Source organism: Ciconia boyciana, unplaced genomic scaffold, assembly GCF_034638445.1.
Source record: "Ciconia boyciana unplaced genomic scaffold, ASM3463844v1 HiC_scaffold_38, whole genome shotgun sequence".
Taxonomy (NCBI): domain Eukaryota; kingdom Metazoa; phylum Chordata; class Aves; order Ciconiiformes; family Ciconiidae; genus Ciconia; species Ciconia boyciana.
Genome location: NW_027328406.1, coordinates 697450 through 714380, shown reverse-complemented (window position 1 = coordinate 714380; position 16931 = coordinate 697450). Strand labels below are relative to the sequence as shown.

General features: G+C 61.5%; 1 protein-coding gene across 1 annotated transcript; it reads left to right on the top strand.

Annotated features, from left to right (window-relative positions):
* The first annotated feature begins 245 nt into the window (after positions 1-245).
* On the top strand, positions 246-16344 carry METTL3 (methyltransferase 3, N6-adenosine-methyltransferase complex catalytic subunit). The gene is given in 12 exon segments (XM_072849275.1): positions 246-420; positions 1901-2178; positions 2291-2668; positions 3864-4039; positions 9757-9874; positions 9876-9977; positions 11337-11524; positions 13930-13968; positions 14092-14200; positions 15837-15902; positions 16042-16154; positions 16233-16344. Coding segments are annotated over 12 exon segments (1773 nt in total). The 5' UTR covers positions 246-326.
* The last annotated feature ends 587 nt before the right edge of the window (positions 16345-16931 follow it).

Here is a 16931-nt window from a genome sequence, read left to right as displayed (position 1 = left end):
ATGGCGCCTGCGCAGCGAAGGCGCCAGCCCTCAAAATGGCGGCGGTTGCCATGGAACCCACTACGAGGGGGGAGGTGCCAGCCCACAAGATGGCGCCGGTTGCCATGGCACCGGCTCGGGGAGGAGGTGCCAGCCCACAAGATGGCGCCGGTTGCCATGACGCCCGCCCGGCCCTGCGCCCTCACTCAAGATGGCGGCGGCGGCTTCAAGGTTTCCCGGCGCTTTCCGCTTCCGGGTGAGAGGAGGCGGCGGGGCCCGGTGGCGGCGGCGGCGGTGGAGGCGGAGGCGGCAGGGCCGGGGCGGCGGCTGCCGGTGTCGGTGCGGCCATGTCGGATACGTGGAGCTCGATCCAGGCCCATAAGAAGCAGCTGGACTCGCTGAGGGAGCGGCTGCAGCGGCGGCGGAAGCAGGACCCGCTAGGTGATGACGTGGGGGGTCAGGGGTTAATGAGGGGTCAGGGTTTGTGGGGGGTGGGGGTCAGGGGTTATGGGGAGGCAGGGGGTGAGGGGGTCAAGGGTTATGGGGGTGGGGAGGCAGGGGTTATGGGGGTCAGAGGTTAACGGGGTCGGGGGTTAATGGGAGGTCAGAGGTTAATGGGTCAGGGGGTGTTGGGGGCGGTCAGGGGTTAATGGCGGGGTCAAGGGTTATTGGGGGTCAGGCTGTGATGGGGGTCAAGGGTTAATGAGGGTGATGGGGGTGATGGGGGTCAAGGGTTAATGAGGGTCAGGGGGTGATGGGGGTCACGGGTTATTGGGGGTCAGGGGATTCATGGCCGGGTCAACGGTTAATGAGGGGTCAGGGGTTAATGGGGTCAGGCTGTGATGGGGTCAAGGGTTAATGAGGGGTCAGGGGATTCATGGAGGGGTCGAGGGTTAATGAGGGGTCGGGGGTTAATGGGGTCAGGCTGTGATGGGGGTCTAGGGTTAATGAGGGTCAGGGGTGATGGGTCAAGGGTTATTGGGCGGTCAGGGGATTAATGGTGGGGTCAAGGGTTATTGGGGGTCAGGGGATTAATGGCGGGGTCAAGGGTTAATGAGGGGTCAGGGAGTGATGGGGTCAAGGGTTATTGGGGGGTCAGGGGATTAATGGCGGGGTCAAGGGTTAATGAGGGGTCAGGGGTTAATGAGGGGTCAGGCTGTGATGGGGTCAAGGGTTATTGGGGGGTCAGGGGATTCATGGCGGGGTCAAGGGTTAATGAGGGGTCAGGGGTTAATGGGGGTCAGGCTGTGATGGGGGTCAAGGGTTAATGAGGGGTCAGGGGGTGATGGGTCAAGGGTTATTGGGGAGTCAGGGGATTAATGGCGGGGTCAAGGGTTAATGAGGGGTCAGGGAGTGATGGGGTCAAGGGTTAACGGGGGGTCAGGGGATTAATGGCGGGGTCAGGGGTTAATGGGGGTCAGGGGATTAATGGCGGGGTCAAGGGTTATTGGGGGTCAGGGGGTGATGGGAGTCAAGGGTTATTGGGGGTCAGGGGATTAATGGCGGGGTCAAGGGTTAATGAGGCGTCAGGGGTTAATGGGGGTCAGGCTGTGATGGGGGTCTAGGGTTAATGAGGGGTCAGGGGTGATGGGTCAAGGGTTAACGGGGTCAGGGGATTAATGGCGGGGTCAAGGGTTAATGAGGGGTCAGGGTGTGATAGGGTCAAGGGTTAACAGGGGGTCAGGGGATTAATGGCGGGGTCAGGGGTTAATGGGGGTCAGGCTGTGATGGGGGTCAAGGGTTAATGAGGGGTCAGGGGTGATGGGTCAAGGGTTATTGGGGGTCAGGGGATTAATGGCGGGGTCAAGGGTCAACGGGGGGTCAAGAGGTCTTTTGGGGGCCGAGTTGGCCAATGGAGGGCGTGCGCCGGGGTCAGAGGTTAACGGGCTTCCCGCTGACCCCCTCCCTCCCCTCCCCGCAGACCCCCGCCACGCCGACCTCTCCCTCCCCGCCCCCCGCACCGCCAGCCCCGCTCCCCCGCCCCACCCCGGGAGCTCCCCCGGAGGCGGAGGGGAGGGGGCTGGGCCCCACCCCGCTCCCCTCGGCGCAGGGGCGGGAATTTCGGGGGGCCGACCCCCACCCCCCGGCGCCGAGCTGACCACCGACCCCGCCTTGGAACGCCGCCTCCTCCTCCACCTCGCCGACATGGCCCTGCCCCTCCCCACCGACGCCCTCTCCATCTGCCGCGCCATCGCCACCGTAAGCCCCCTTAGATGCCTCCAAGCCGCCTCGGGGACCTCCCCGCCCCTAAAAACCCCCCAAAATAATTTTTAACCGCGGCTCCGTGTTTTTATGGACGCCCCCCACCCAGCCCGAGGCCCCCGTCACCCAACGCGGGGTGGAGAGCTTGCTGCAGAAGTTCGCGGCGCAAGAACTCATCGAGGTGAGGAGGGGGTTGCTTCAAGACGATCCCTCGCGCCCAACCGTGGTCACCTACGCCGATCACTCGAAGCTTTCCGCCATGACGGGGGCCGTTACGGAAAACGAGGGGACTCCCGTCAAAGATCCGCCGGGGAGGAAGCGGCGAGCGGAACAAGATGGAGGTGGGGCGGCGAGCGTGACGACGGCGGGGGGAGGAGAAACGGGGAAGGAGGCGATGAAGAAGTCGCGGAAGCAGGCGTCCGACGTGGATTTGGAGATCGAGAGTTTGCTCAGTCAGCAGTCCACCAAGGAGCAGCAGAGCAAGAAGGTGGGTGCGTCCCCAAAAACGGTGGAGGACACCCGTGGGTGCTCCTCAGAGGGTTGAGGGCTTGGAGTTCCACCAAGGAAGAAGGTGGGTGCACGCCAAAAATGGTGGAGGACACCCATGGGTGTTCCTCAAAGGGTTGAGGTCTTGGAGGTGCCACCAAGGAGAAGAAGAAGGTGGGTGCACGCCAAAAATGGTGGAGGACACCCGTGGGTGTTCCTCAGAGGGTTGAGGGCTTGGAGTTCCACCAAGGAGAAGAAGAAGGTGGGTGCACGCCAGAAATGGTGGAGGACACCCATGGGTGTTCCTCAGAGGGTTGAGGGCTTGGAGTTCCACCAAGGAAGAAGGTGGTTTCACCCCCAAAATGGTGGAGGACACCCATGGGTGTTCCTCAAAGGGTTGAGGTCTTGGAGATCCCACCAAGGAAGAAGGTGGGTGCACGCCAAAAATGGTGGAGGACACCCATGGGTGTTCCTCAAAGGGTTGAGGTCTTGGAGGTGCCACCAAGAAGAAGAAGAAGGTGGTTTCACCCCCAAAATGGTGGAGGACACCCATGGGTGTTCCTCAAAGGGTGGAGGTCTTGGAGGTGCCACCAAGGAGAAGAAGAAGGTGGTTTCACCCCCAAAATGGTGGAGGACACCCATGGGTGTTCCTCAAAGGGTTGAGGTCTTGGAGTTCCACCAAGGAAGAAGGTGGGTGCACGCCAAAAATGGTGGAGGACACCCATGGGTGTTCCTCAGAGGGTTGAGGGCTTGGAGTTCCACCAAGAAGAAGAAGAAGGTGGTTTCAACCCCAAAATGGTGGAGGACACCCATGGGTGCTCCTCAGAGGGTTGAGGGCTTGGAGATCCCACCATGGAAGAAGGTGGTTTCACCCCCAAAATGGTGGAGGACACCCATGGGTGTTCCTCAGAGGGTTGAGGTCTTGGAGTTCCACCAAGGAAGAAGGTGGTTTCACCCCCAAAATGGTGGAGGACACCCATGGGTGTTCCTCAGAGGGTTGAGAGCTTGGAGTTCCACCAAGAAGAAGAAGAAGGTGGTTTCACCCCCAAAATGGTGGAGGACACCCGTGGGTGCTCCTCAAAGCGTTCAGGTCTTGGAGGTCCCACCAAGGAGCAGAAGCAGAAGGTGGTTTCACCCCAAACATGGTACCAGGTGTCCCCAGGAGGGTCCCCGCTGAGACGTCCACCTCCCCCCAGGTCAGCCAGGAGATCCTGGAGCTCCTCAACACCACCACGGCCAAGGAGCAGTCCATCGTGGAGAAGTTCCGGTCGCGCGGCCGGGCCCAGGTCCAGGAGTTCTGCGACCATGGCACCAAGGAGGAATGCGTGAAGGCCACCGGCGCCGACCGGCCCTGCCGGAAGCTCCACTTCCGGTCAGTCAGCGGACCTCCGTCCATCTCCCCATGGTTCTCCTCCGTCCATCTCCCCACGTCCTCCTCCGTCCATCTCCCCACGGTTCTCCTCCGTCCATCTCCCCACGTCCTCCTCCGTCCATCTCCCCATGGTCCTCCTCCATCCATGACCCCACGTTCTCCTCCGTCCATCTCCCCATGGTCCTCCTCCGTCCATGACCCCACGTTCTCCTCCGTCATCTCCCCACGTCCTCCTCCGTCCATCTCCCCACGTTCTTCTCCGTCCATCTCCCCACGTCCTCCTCCGTCATCTCCCCACGGTTCTCCTCCGTCATCTCCCCACGGTTCTCCTCCGTCATCTCCCCATGGTTCTCCTCCGTCCCTCTCCCCACGTCCTCCTCCATCCATCTCCCCACGGTTCTCCTCCGTCCATCTCCCCACGTCCTCCTCCATCCATCTCCCCACGTCCTCCTCCGTCCATGACCCCATGGTTCTCCTCCGTCCATCTCCCCACGTCCTCCTCCGTCCATCTCCCCACGTTCTCCTCCGTCCATCTCCCCATGGTTCTCCTCCCTCCCTCTCCCCACGGTTCTCCTCCGTCATCTCCCCACGTCCTCCTCCGTCCATGACCCCACGTCCTCCTCCGTCCATCTCCCCACAGTTCTTCTCCGTCCATCTCCCCACAGTTCTCCACCGTCCATCTCCCCACATCCTCCTCCGTCATCTCCCCACGGTTCTCCTCCGTCCATGTCCCCACGTCCTCCTCCGTCCATGTCCCCACGTCCTCCTCCGTCCATGTCCCCACGGTTCTCCTCCATCCATCTCCCCACGTCCTCCTCCGTCCATGACCCCATGGTTCTCCTCCGTCCATCTCCCCACATCCTCCTCCGTCCATCTCCCCACATCCTCCTCCCTCTATTGCCCCATATCCCCTCAAATCTCCCCTCTATCCCCCAAATCCCCTCTTCTATCCCCCCAAATCTCCTCCGATTATTGCCCCATATCGCCCCATATCCCCCCAAACCCCCTCTATCGCCCCATATCCCCCCAATCTCCCCACGTCCTCCTCCGTCCATCTCCCCATGGTTCTCCCTCCGTCCATCTCCCCACGTCCTCCTCCGGCTCCATCTCCCGGCCTCCTCCGTCCATGTCTCTCCTCCGTCCATCTCCCCACGTCCTCCTCCGTCCATCTCCCCACGTCCTCCTCCTCCGTCCATCTCTCCCCACGTCTCTCCCCTCCGTCCATCTCGTCCTCCTCCGTCATCTCCCCACGTCTCCCCCGTCATCCGTCCTCCTCCGTCCATCTCCCCACGTCTCTCCTCGTCCATCTCCCCACGTCCTCCTCGTCCATCTCCCCACGTCCTCCTCCGTCCATCTCCCCACGTCTCTCCTCCGTCCATCTCCCCATGGTTCTCCTCCGTCCATCTCCCCATGGTTCTCCTCCGTCCATCTCCCCACGTCCTCCTCCGTCCATCTCCCCATGGTTCTCCTCCGTCCATCTCCCCACGGTCCTCCTCCGTCCATCTCCCCACGTCCTCCTCCGTCCATCTCCCCACGTCCTCCTCCGTCCATCTCCCCACGGCTCTCCTCCGTCCATCTCCCCACGGCTCTCCTCCGTCCATCTCCCCACGTCCTCCTCCGTCCATCTCCCCACGTCCTCCTCCGTCCATCTCCCCACGTCCTCCTCCGTCCATCTCCCCACGGCTCTCCTCCGTCCATCTCCCCACGGCTCTCCTCCGTCCATCTCCCCACGTCTCTCCTCCGTCCATCTCCCCACGTCCTCCTCCGTCCATGTCCCCATGGTTCTCCTCCGTCCATCTCCCCACGGCTCTCCTCCGTCCATCTCCCCACGTCCTCCTCCGTCCATCTCCCCACGGTTCTCCTCCGTCCATCTCCCCACGTCCTCCTCCGTCCATCTCCCCATGGTTCTCCTCCGTCCATCTCCCCATGGCTCTCCTCCGTCCATCTCCCCACGTCCTCCTCCGTCCATCTCCCCACGTCCTCCTCCGTCCATCTCCCCATGGCTCTCCTCCGTCCATCTCCCCACGTCCTCCTCCGTCCATCTCCCCATGGCTCTCCTCCGTCCATCTCCCCACGGCTCTCCTCCGTCCATCTCCCCATGGTTCTCCTCCGTCCATCTCCCCATGGTTCTCCTCCGTCCATGTCCCCCTGGTTCTCCTCCGTCCATCTCCCCACGTCTCTCCTCCGTCCATCTCCCCACCTCTCTCCTCCGTCCATCTCCCCACGTTCTCCTCCGTCCATCTCCCCACGTTCTCCTCCGTCCATCTCCCCACGTCCTCCTCCGTCCATCTCCCCATGGTTCTCCTCCGTCCATCTCCCCATGGTTCTCCTCCGTCCATCTCCCCCTGGCTCTCCTCCGTCCATCTCCCCGTCCTCCTCCGTCCATCTCCCCGTCCTCCTCCGTCCATCTCCCCATGGTTCTCCTCCGTCCATCTCCCCTATGGCTCTCCTCAAATCCATCTCCCCACGTCCTCCTTCGTCCATCTCCCCATGGTTCTCCTCCGTCCATCTCCCCATGGCTCTCCTCCGTCCATCTCCCCACGTCCTCCTCCGTCATCTCCCCACGTCCTCCTCCGTCCATCTCCCCACGTCCTCCTCCGTCCATCTCCCCACGTCCTCCTCCGTCCATCTCCCCACGGTTCTCCTCCGTCATCTCCCCACGTCCTCCTCCGTCCATCTCCCCACGTCCTCCTCCGTCCATCTCCCCACGTCCTCCTCCGTCCATCTCCCCACGGTTCTCCTCCGTCCATCTCCCCACGTCCTCCTCCGTCCATCTCCCCACGGCTCTCCTCCGTCCATCTCCCCACGTCCTCCTCCGTCCATCTCCCCATGGTCCTCCTCCGTCCATCTCCCCATGGTCCTCCTCCGTCCATCTCCCCACGTCCTCCTCCGTCCATCTCCCCACGGCTCTCCTCCGTCCATCTCCCCACGGCTCTCCTCCGTCCATCTCCCCACGTCCTCCTCCGTCCATCTCCCCATGGTTCTCCTCCGTCCATGTCCCCATGGTTCTCCTCCGTCCATCTCCCCACGTCTCTCCTCCGTCCATCTCCCCACGTCCTCCTCCGTCCATCTCCCCATGGTTCTCCTCCGTCCATCTCCCCACGTCCTCCTCCGTCCATCTCCCCACGTCCTCCTCCGTCCATCTCCCCACCTCCTCCTCCGTCCCTCTCCCACGTCCTCCTCCGTCCATCTCCCCACGTCCTCCTCCGTCATCTCCCCCACGTCCTCCTCCGTCCCATCTCCCCACGTCTCTCCTCCGTCCATCTCCCCACGTCCTCCTCCGTCCATCTCCCCACGTCCTCTCCGTCCATCTCCCCACGTCTCTCCTCCGTCCATCTCCCCACGTCCTCCTCCCTCCATCTCCCCACGGCTCTCCTCCGTCCATCTCCCCATGGTTCTCCTCCGTCCATCTCCCCATGGTTCTCCTCCGTCCATGTCCCCATGGTTCTCCTCCGTCCATCTCCCCACGTCCTCCTCCGTCCATCTCCCCATGGTTCTCCTCCGTCCATCTCCCCACGGTCCTCCTCCGTCCATCTCCCCACGTCCTCCTCCGTCCATCTCCCCACGTCCTCCTCCGTCCATCTCCCCACGTCCTCCTCCGTCATCTCCCCACGTCCTCCTCCGTCCATCTCCCCACGTCCTCCTCCGTCCATCTCCCCACGTCCTCCTCCGTCCATCTCCCCATGGTTCTCCTCCGTCCATCTCCCCATGGCTCTCCTCCGTCCATCTCCCCACGTCCTCCTCCGTCCATCTCCGCATGGCTCTCCTCCGTCCATCTCCCCCACGGTCCTCCTCCGTCCATCTCCCCACGTCCTCCTCCGTCCATCTCCCCACGTCCCTCCTCCGTCCATCTCCCCACGTCCTCCTCCGTCCATCTCCCCACGTCCTCCTCCGTCATCTCCCCACGTCCTCCTCCGTCCATCTCCCCACGTCTCTCCTCCGTCCATCTCCCCATGGTTCTCCTCCGTCCATCTCCCCATGGTTCTCCTCCGTCCATCTCCCCACGTCCTCCTCCGTCCATCTCCCCATGGTTCTCCTCCGTCCATCTCCCCACGTCTCTCCTCCGTCCATCTCCCCACGTCCTCCTCCGTCCATCTCCCCACGTCCTCCTCCGTCCATCTCCCCATGGTTCTCCTCCGTCCATCTCCCCACGTCTCTCCTCCGTCATCTCCCCACGTCCTCCTCCGTCCATCTCCCCACGTCCTCCTCCGTCCATCTCCCCACGTCTCTCCTCCGTCCATCTCCCCACGTCCTCCTCCGTCCATCTCCCCACGTCTCTCCTCCGTCCATCTCCCCATGGTTCTCCTCCGTCCATCTCCCCATGGTTCTCCTCCGTCCATCTCCCCACGTCCTCCTCCGTCCATCTCCCCACGTCCTCCTCCGTCCCATCTCCCCGTCCTCCTCCGTCCATCTCCCCACGTCCTCCTCCGTCCATCTCCCCACGGCTCTCCTCCGTCCATCTCCCCACGGCTCTCCTCCGTCCATCTCCCCACGTCCTCCTCCGTCCATCTCCCCATGGTCCTCCTCCGTCCATCTCCCCACGTCCTCCTCCGTCCATCTCCCCCCCTCCTCCTCCCTCCCTCTCCCCACGGCTCTCCTCCGTCCATCTCCCCATGGCTCTCCTCCGTCCATCTCCCCACGTCCTCCTCCGTCCATGTCCCCATGGTTCTCCTCCGTCCATCTCCCCATGGTTCTCCTCCGTCCATCTCCCCACGTCCTCCTCCGTCCATCTCCCCACGTCCTCCTCCGTCCATCTCCCCACGGTTCTCCTCCATCTCCCCACATTTTCCTTCCTCTATCGCCCCATATCCCCCCAAACCCCCCCTCTATCGCCCCATATCCCCCAAATCCCCCATATCCCCCCAAACCCCCCTCTATCGCCCCATGTCCTCCTAACCCCCTCTATCCCCCTAAACCTCCCCTCTATTGCCCCATATCCCCCCATATCCCCCTCTATCGCCCCATATCCCCCTCTATCGCCCCATATCCCCCTCTATCCCCCATATCCCCCTCTATCGCCCCATATCCCCCCAAATCCCCCTCTATCCCCCCAAACCCCACCTCTATCGCCCCATATCCCCCCAAATCCCCCTTCTATCCCCCCAAATCCCCCATATCCCCCCATATCCCCCATATCCCCCTCTATCCCCCATATCCCCCTCTATCCCCCATATCCCCCAAACCCCCTCTATCGCCCCATATCCCCCAAATCCCCCTTCTATCCCCCAAACCCCCTCTATCGCCCCATATCCCCCAAACCCCCCATCCCCCATATCCCCCAAATCCCCCTCTATTCCCTAAATCGCCCTCTATCCCCCAAACCCCCCTCTATCCCCCATATCCCCCAAACCCCCTCTGTCCCCCCATATCCCCCCAAACCCCCTCTATCGCCCCATATCCCCCAAATCCCCCTCTCTATCCCCAAATCTCCCTCTATCGCCCCATATCTCCCCAACCCCCCTCTATCGCCCCATATCCCCCAAATCCCCTCTATCCCCCAAACCCCCCTCTATTGCCCCATATCCCCCAAACCCTCCCTCTATCCCCCAAATCCCCGCTCTATCCCCCAAATCTCCCCTCTATCGCCCCATATCTCCCCCTCTATCCCCCCATCGCCCCATATCTCCCCAAACCCCCTCTATCGCCCCATATCCCCCCAACCCCCCCTTCTATCCCCCCAAATCTCCCCCATTAACCCCCCTCCCCTCCTCCCGCAGCCGCATCATCAACAAGCACACGGACGAATCCCTGGGCGACTGCTCCTTCCTCAACACCTGCTTCCACATGGACACCTGCAAATACGTCCACTACGAGATCGACGCCTGCCCCGAAACACCCCCCGCACCCCCCAAACCAACCCCCGCGACCGCAGCCCCCACAAGACCTCACCCGCCCCCCCTCCCCCGACGCCGGCGCCGATCGCCTCTTCCCCCCTCAGGTACCGCTCGGTTTTTTGAGGCCGTTTCACCCCATCTTGCCAATTTGGTGGGTTTTTTTTTTTTGAGGGGTTCAGGGTTGGTTTTTGTTGTTGGGGGTTTTTGTTGTTGGGTGGTTTGGTTGTTGGGTGGTTTTGTGGTTGGGTGGTTTTGTGGTTGGGTGGTTTTGTGGTTGGGTGGTTTTGGTTGTTGGGTGGTTGGGTTGTTGGGGGTTTTTGTTGTTGGGTGGTTTGGTTGTTGGGTGGTTTTGGTTGTTGGGTGGTTTTGGTTGTTGGGTGGTTTTGGTTGTTGGGTGTTTTTGTGGTTGGGTGTTTTTGGTTGTTGGGTGGTTTTTGTGGTTGGGTGTTTTTGTGGTTGGGTGTTTTTGTGGTTGGGTGTTTTTGTGGTTGGGTGTTTTTGTGGTTGGGTGTTTTTGTGGTTGGGTGGTTTTGGTTGTTGGGGAGTTTTGTGGTTGGGTGTTTTTGGTTGTTGGGGGTTTTTGTGGTTGGGTGTTTTTGGTTGTTGGGTGTTTTTGGTTGTTGGGTGTTTTTGGTTGTTGGGTGTTTTTGTGGTTGGGTGTTTTTGTGGTTGGGTGTTTTTGGTTGTTGGGTGGTTTTTGTGGTTGGGTGGTTTTTGTGGTTGGGTGTTTTTGTGGTTGGGTGTTTTTGTGGTTGGGTGTTTTGGTTGGTTGGGTGTTTTTGTGGTTGGGTGTGTTTGGTTGTTGGGTGGTTTTGGTGGTGGGTGGTTTTGGTGGTTGGGTGTTTTTGGTGGTTGGGTGTGATTGGTGGTTGGGTGTTTTTGGTGGTTGGGTGTTTTTGTGGTTGGGTGTTTTTGGTGGTTGGGTGTGTTTGGTTGTTGGGTGTGTTTGGTTGTTGGGTGTGTTTGGTTGTTGGGTGGTTTTGTGGTTGGGTGGTTTTGTGGTTGGGTGGTTTTGTGGTTGGGTGGTTTTGTGGTTGGGTGGTTTTGGTTGTTGGGTGGTTTTGGTTGTTGGGTTTTTTGGTTGTTGGGGGTTTTGGTGGTTGGGGTTTTGGTGGTTGGGTGTTTTTGGTTGTTGGGGGTTTGGTTGTTGGGGGTTTGGTTGTTGGGTGTTTTTGGTGGTTGGGGGTTTTTGTGGTTGGGGGTTTTTGTTGTTGGGTGTTTTTGGTTGTTGGGGGGTTTGGTTGTTGGGGGGTTTGGTTGTTGGGTGTTTTTGTTGTTGGGTGGTTTGGTTGTTGGGTGTTTTTGTTGTTGGGTGGTTTTGGTTGTTGGGTGTGTTTGGTTGTTGGGTGCTTTTGGTTGTTGGGTGGTTTGGTTGTTGGGTGTTTTTTTGGGGTTTTTTGGGCAAATCGATGAATTCAAGGTTAATTTTGGGGGCGGCGGGGGGGGCGTTTCTCCCCCAAAAGTGGATTTGCTGCGACATCCGCTACCTGGACGTCAGTATTTTGGGGAAATTCGCGGTGGTGATGGCCGACCCGCCGTGGGACATCCACATGGAGCTGCCCTACGGCACCTTGACGGACGACGAGATGCGGCGCCTCAACATCCCCGTCCTGCAGGACGAAGGCTTCCTCTTCCTCTGGGTCACCGGGAGGTGACTTTCGCACTGGGGTGTCACCTCTGGGTGGCCCCCCCCGATGTCCCCTGAGCCCCCCCGATGTCCCCTGAGCCCCCCTGAGCCCCCCAGAGCCCCCCCAGCTCCTCCATCGGTGACCAAACTCCCTCCTCTTCCTCGTCCCCAATCCCGGTCACCCTAAAGTCACCTTGGTCCCCTAAAGTCTCCTCCTGACCCCAGCGGTGCCCCCCCCACTGAGACCCCTTAGTGCCCCCCCAAGCCCCCTTAGTGCCCCTAAGCACCCCAAAGCCCCTTAGTGCCCCATAAGCCCCCAAACCCCTTTAGTCACCCCCAGAACCCCCTTAGTGCCCCCCGAGCCCCCTTAGTGCCCCATAAGCCCCCCCATAAAACCCCGAGCCCCTTAGTGCCCCCGAGCCCCCTTAGGTGACCCCCCAAGCCCCCTTAGTGCCCCCCAAACCCCTAGTGCCTCACTGAGCCCCCTTAGTGCCCCTAAGTCTCCCCAAACCCCCTTAGTGCCCCCCGAGCCCCCTTAGTGCCCCCCCGAGCCCCTTGGTGCCCCATAAGCCCCCCCAAGCCCCCTTAGTCACCCCCAGAACCCCCTTAGTGCCCCATAAGCCCCCTGACCCCCTTAGTGCCCCACTGAGGCCCTTAGTGCCCCCTAAGCACCCCCAAAGCCCCTTAGTGCCCCATAAGCCCCCCAAACCCCTTTAGTCACCCCAGAACCCCCTTGGTGCCCTGAACCCCTTAGTGCCCCCGAGCCCCTTGGTGCCCCATAAGCTCCCCAAACCCCCTTAGTGCCCCCCAGCCCCCTTAGTGCCCCCCAACCCCCTTAGTGCCCCGAGCCCCTTAGTGACCCCCAAGCCCCCTTAGTGCCCCCCCCAAACCCCCTAGTGCCTCACTGAGCCCCCTTAGTGCCCCTAAGTCTCCCCAAACCCCCTTAGTGCCTCACTGAGCCCCCTTAGTGCCCCCTAAGTCTCCCCAAACCCCTTAGTGCCCCCTGAGCCCCCTTAGTGCCCCCCGAGCCCCCTTAGTACCCCATAAGCCCCCCAAGCCCCCTTAGTCACCCCAGAACCCCCTTAGTGCCCCATAAGCCCCCTGAACCCCCTTACTGCCCCACTGAGCCCCCTTAGTGCCCCCCAAACCCCCTTGGTGCCCCACTGAGCCCCTTAGTGCCCCTAAGCACCCCCAAAGCCCCCTTGGTGCCCCATAAGCCCCCAAACCCCTTTAGTCACCCCCAGAACCCCTTAGTGCCCCGAGCCCCCTTGGTGCCCCATAAGCCCCCAAACCCCCTTAGTGCCCCCCAAGCCCCCTTAGTGCCCCCCAAACCCCCTAGTGCCTCACTGAGCCCCCTTAGTGCCCCTAAGTCTCCCCAAACCCCTTAGTGACCCACTGAGCCCCCTAATGCCCCCCAAACCCCTAGTGCCCCACTGAGCCCCCTTAGTGCCCCTAAGCCCCCCAAGCCCCCTTAGTCACCCCAGAACCCCTTAGTGCCCCATAAGCTCCCCTGAACCCCCTTGGTGCCCCACTGAGCCCCCTTAGTGCCCCCCAAACCCCCTTAGTGACCCACTGAGCCCCTTAGTGCCCCTAAGCCCCCAAACTCCCTTAGTGGCCCACTGAGCCCCCTTAGTGCCCCCTAAGGCCCCCAAAGCCCCTTAGTGCCCCTAAGTCCCCCCAAACCCCTTAGTCACCCCAGAACCCCCTTAGTGCCCCACAAGCCCCCCAGTGCCCCCTGAACTCCTTAGTGCCCCATAAGTGCCCCCAAACCCCTTTAGTCACCCCAAATCCCCTTGGTGCCCCATAAGTCCCCCTGAACCCTCTTAATGCTCCCTGAACCCCTTAGGTGCCCCATAAAGCACCCTCAAAGCCTCCTTAGTGCCCCCAAGCCCCCCAAACCCCTTTAGTGCCCCCTGAGCCCCCTTAGTGCCCCATAAGCCCCCCCAAACCCCCTTATTGCCCCCAAAGCCCCTAAGTCCCCCAAACCCCTTAGTGCCCCTAAGTCCCCCAAACCCCCTTAGTCACCCCCAGAACCCCTTAGTGCCCCACAAGCCCCCCAGTGCCCCCTGAACTCCTTTAGTGCCTCCTAAGTCCCCCAAACCCCTTTAGTCACCCCAAATCCCCTTAGTGCCCCATAAGCCCCCTGAACCCTCTTAATGCTCCCTGAACCCCCTTAGTGCCCCATAAACCCCCCCAAAGCCCCCTTAGTGCCCCCCAAGCCCCCCAAACCCCTTTAGTGCCCCCTGAGCCCCTTAGTGCCCCCCAAACCCCCTTTAGTCACCCCCAGAACCCCTTAGTGCCCCATAAGCCCCCTCCAAACCCCCTTATTGCCCCCAAAGCCCCCTTAGTGCTCCCCGAGCCCCCTTAGTGCCCCCAAACCCCTAAGTCATCCCCCCAGCCCCCTTACCCCCCTTTTCCCCTCTTTGCAGGGCCATGGAGCTGGGACGCGAGTGCCTCAACCTCTGGGGGTGAGTTTCGGGGTACACCCAGGCCCCCTCCTAAAATCCTGCTCCCCCCTCCTCACCCCAACACCCCCAAATCACCCCCTAACCACCTCCCCCACCCCCAAAAAAAAAAAAAAAAAAAAAAAGGTACGAGCGGGTCGATGAGATAATTTGGGTGAAAACGAACCAGCTACAACGCATCATCCGGACGGGACGCACCGGCCACTGGCTCAACCACGGCAAGGAGCACTGCCTGGTATGGGGGGGGGGCTAGGGGCCCCCCAAAAACCCCCACGGCCCCCCAAAACCCCCACGGCCCCCCAAGCCCCCCCCCCAGACCCATTACACCCAGCCCCAAATCTCTGTGTCCTTCCCCAAAAGCGCTGCGTGTGACCCGGCCCCCGGTGCTGGGGAGGATGTGGGTGTGGGGTGGGGGGTTTGGGGGTGCAGGGGGGTGTGGGGTGGGGTTTTGGGGTGCCAGGACCCCATAGAGGGGGATGCAGCCCCCAGATGGGGGTTTTGGGGTGCAGGAGGGGTGTGGGGTGGGGTTTTGGGGTGCTGGGCTGTCCCACCATGGGATTTTGGGGTGCAGGGGGTCCTGGGGTGGGGTTTTGGGTGCCAGGACCCCACAGAGGGGGATGCAGCCCCAGATGGGGGTTTTGGGGTGCAGGGGAGTCCTGGGGTGGGGTTTTGGGGTGCCAGGACCCCACAGAGGGAGAATCGGGCACCAGGATGGGGATTTTGGGGTGCAGGGGGTGTGGGGTGGGGTTTTGGGGTGCTGGGCTGTCCCACCATGGGATTTTGGGGTGCAGGGGCTCCTAGAGTGGGGTTTTGGGGTGCACAGAGCCCCTTTATGGGGATGCAGCCCCAGATGGGGTTTTGGGGTGCAGGGGTCCTGCGGTGGGGTTTTGGGGTGCCAGGACCCCATAGAGGGGATGCAGCCCCCAGATGGGGGTTTTGGGGTGCAGGGGGGTCCTGGGGTGGGGTTTTGGGGTGTCAGGACCCCATAGAGGGGGAATCGGGCACCAGGATGGGGGTTTTGGGGTGCAGGGGGTGTGGGGTGGGGTTTTGGGTGCTGGGCTGTCCCACCATGGGATTTTGGGGTGCAGGGGGTCCTGAGGTGGGGTTTTGGGGTGCCAGGACCCCATAAAGGGGGATGCAGCCCCCCAGATGGGGGTTTTGGGGTGCAGGGGGTCCTGGGGTGGGGTTTTGGGGTGCCAGGACCCCACAGAGGGGGAATCAGAACCCAGGATGGGGGTTTTGGGGTGCAGGGGGTGTGGGGTGGGGTTTTGGGGTGCTGGGCTGTCCCACCATGGGATTTTGGGGTGCAGGGGGTGTGGGGTGGGGTTTTGGGTGCCAGGACCCCATAGAGGGGGATGCAGCCCCCAGATGGGGGTTTGGGGTGCAGGGGTCCTGCAGTGGGGTTTTGGGGTGCCAGGACCCCACAGAGGGGGAATCAGAACCCAGGACGGGGATTTTGGGGTGCAGGGGGTCCTGGGGTGGGGTTTTGGGGTGCACAGGGCCCCTTTATGGGGATGCAGCCCCCAGATGGAGGTTTTGGGGTGCAGGGGAGTGTGGGGTGGAGTTTTGGGGTGCCAGGACCCCATAAAGGGGGATGCAGCCCCCCAGATGGAGGTTTTGGGGTGCAGGGGGTCCTGGGGTGGGGTTTTGGGGTGCTGGGCTGTCCCACCATGGAATTTTGGGGTGCAGGGGGCTCCTAGAGTGGGGTTTTGGGGTGCACAGAGCCCCTTTATGGGGATGCAGCCCCCCAGATGGGGGTTTTGGGGTGCAGGGGGGGTCCTGCGGTGGGGTTTTGGGGTGCAGGGAGCCCCCGCAGGGTGTTTTTGGGGTGCCGGCGGGCCCCCCCCCCCAAATCTCCTCCTCCCTCGCAGGTGGGGGTGAAGGGAAACCCCCAGGGCTTCAACCGCGGCTTGGACTGCGACGTGATCGTGGCCGAGGTGAGTTGGAAACACCCCAAATTTCGGGGGTTTTTTGGCTTTTTTTGGAGACGCCCCTGAGAGAATCTAAAGGGGGGGTACCCCACAATCTAAGGGGTGGGGGGTACCCCAAAACCTTTTGTGTGTCCCCCCCCCCCAGGTCCGCTCCACCAGCCACAAACCGGACGAGATCTACGGGATGATCGAGCGTCTTTCCCCCGGCACCCGCAAAATCGAGCTCTTCGGTCGCCCCCACAACGTCCAACCCAACTGGTAAGAACCCCCCCATATTTTTTAGGGTCCCCCCCCTATGTTTTTGGGGTCCCCCTTAATAATTTTGGGGTCCCCCAGGATCACTTTGGGGAACCAACTGGACGGCATCCACCTCCTGGACCCCGACGTGGTGGCTCAGTTCAAGCAGCATTATCCCGACGGCATCATCTCCAAACCCAAAAATATGTAGGGGGGCGTTTTTGGGGTTCAGGGGGTAATAAAACGCAGGGGGGACACCTGACCCCTGTTTTGGTGTTTTTGGGGGGACCCCAAAATCTTTTTTGGGGGGGGTGTGGGTGGAAGGAGGAGGCGAGCCCAAATCCCTACAGCATCACGAGTCCCAAAATGGGGGGGGGGCTTTTGGGGGTTCAGGGGGCATTTTGGGGGTGCAGGGGGCATTTTGGGGTGCAAGGGGGGTCTAAAAATAAAGGAGGGGACCCGAAATGTTTTGGGGGGTGGAAGGACGAGGGGGCTGTGGTTCCCCCAAATCCCTACGGCATTATATGAGTCCTAAAATGGGGGGCTTTTTTGGGGTTCAGGGGTATTTTGGGGGTTCAGGGGGCATTTTGGGGGTGCAGGGGGGTCTAAAAATAAAGGAGGGGACCCCGAAATGTTTTGGGGGGTGGAAGGACGAGGGAGGGCTGTGGCACCCCCAAATCCCCACAGCATCATACAACCCCTAAAATGGGGGGGGGCATTTTGGGGGTGCAGGGACCATTTTGGGGGATGGGGATATTTTGGGGTTCGGGGGGTCTAAAAATAAAGAGGGAACCCCAA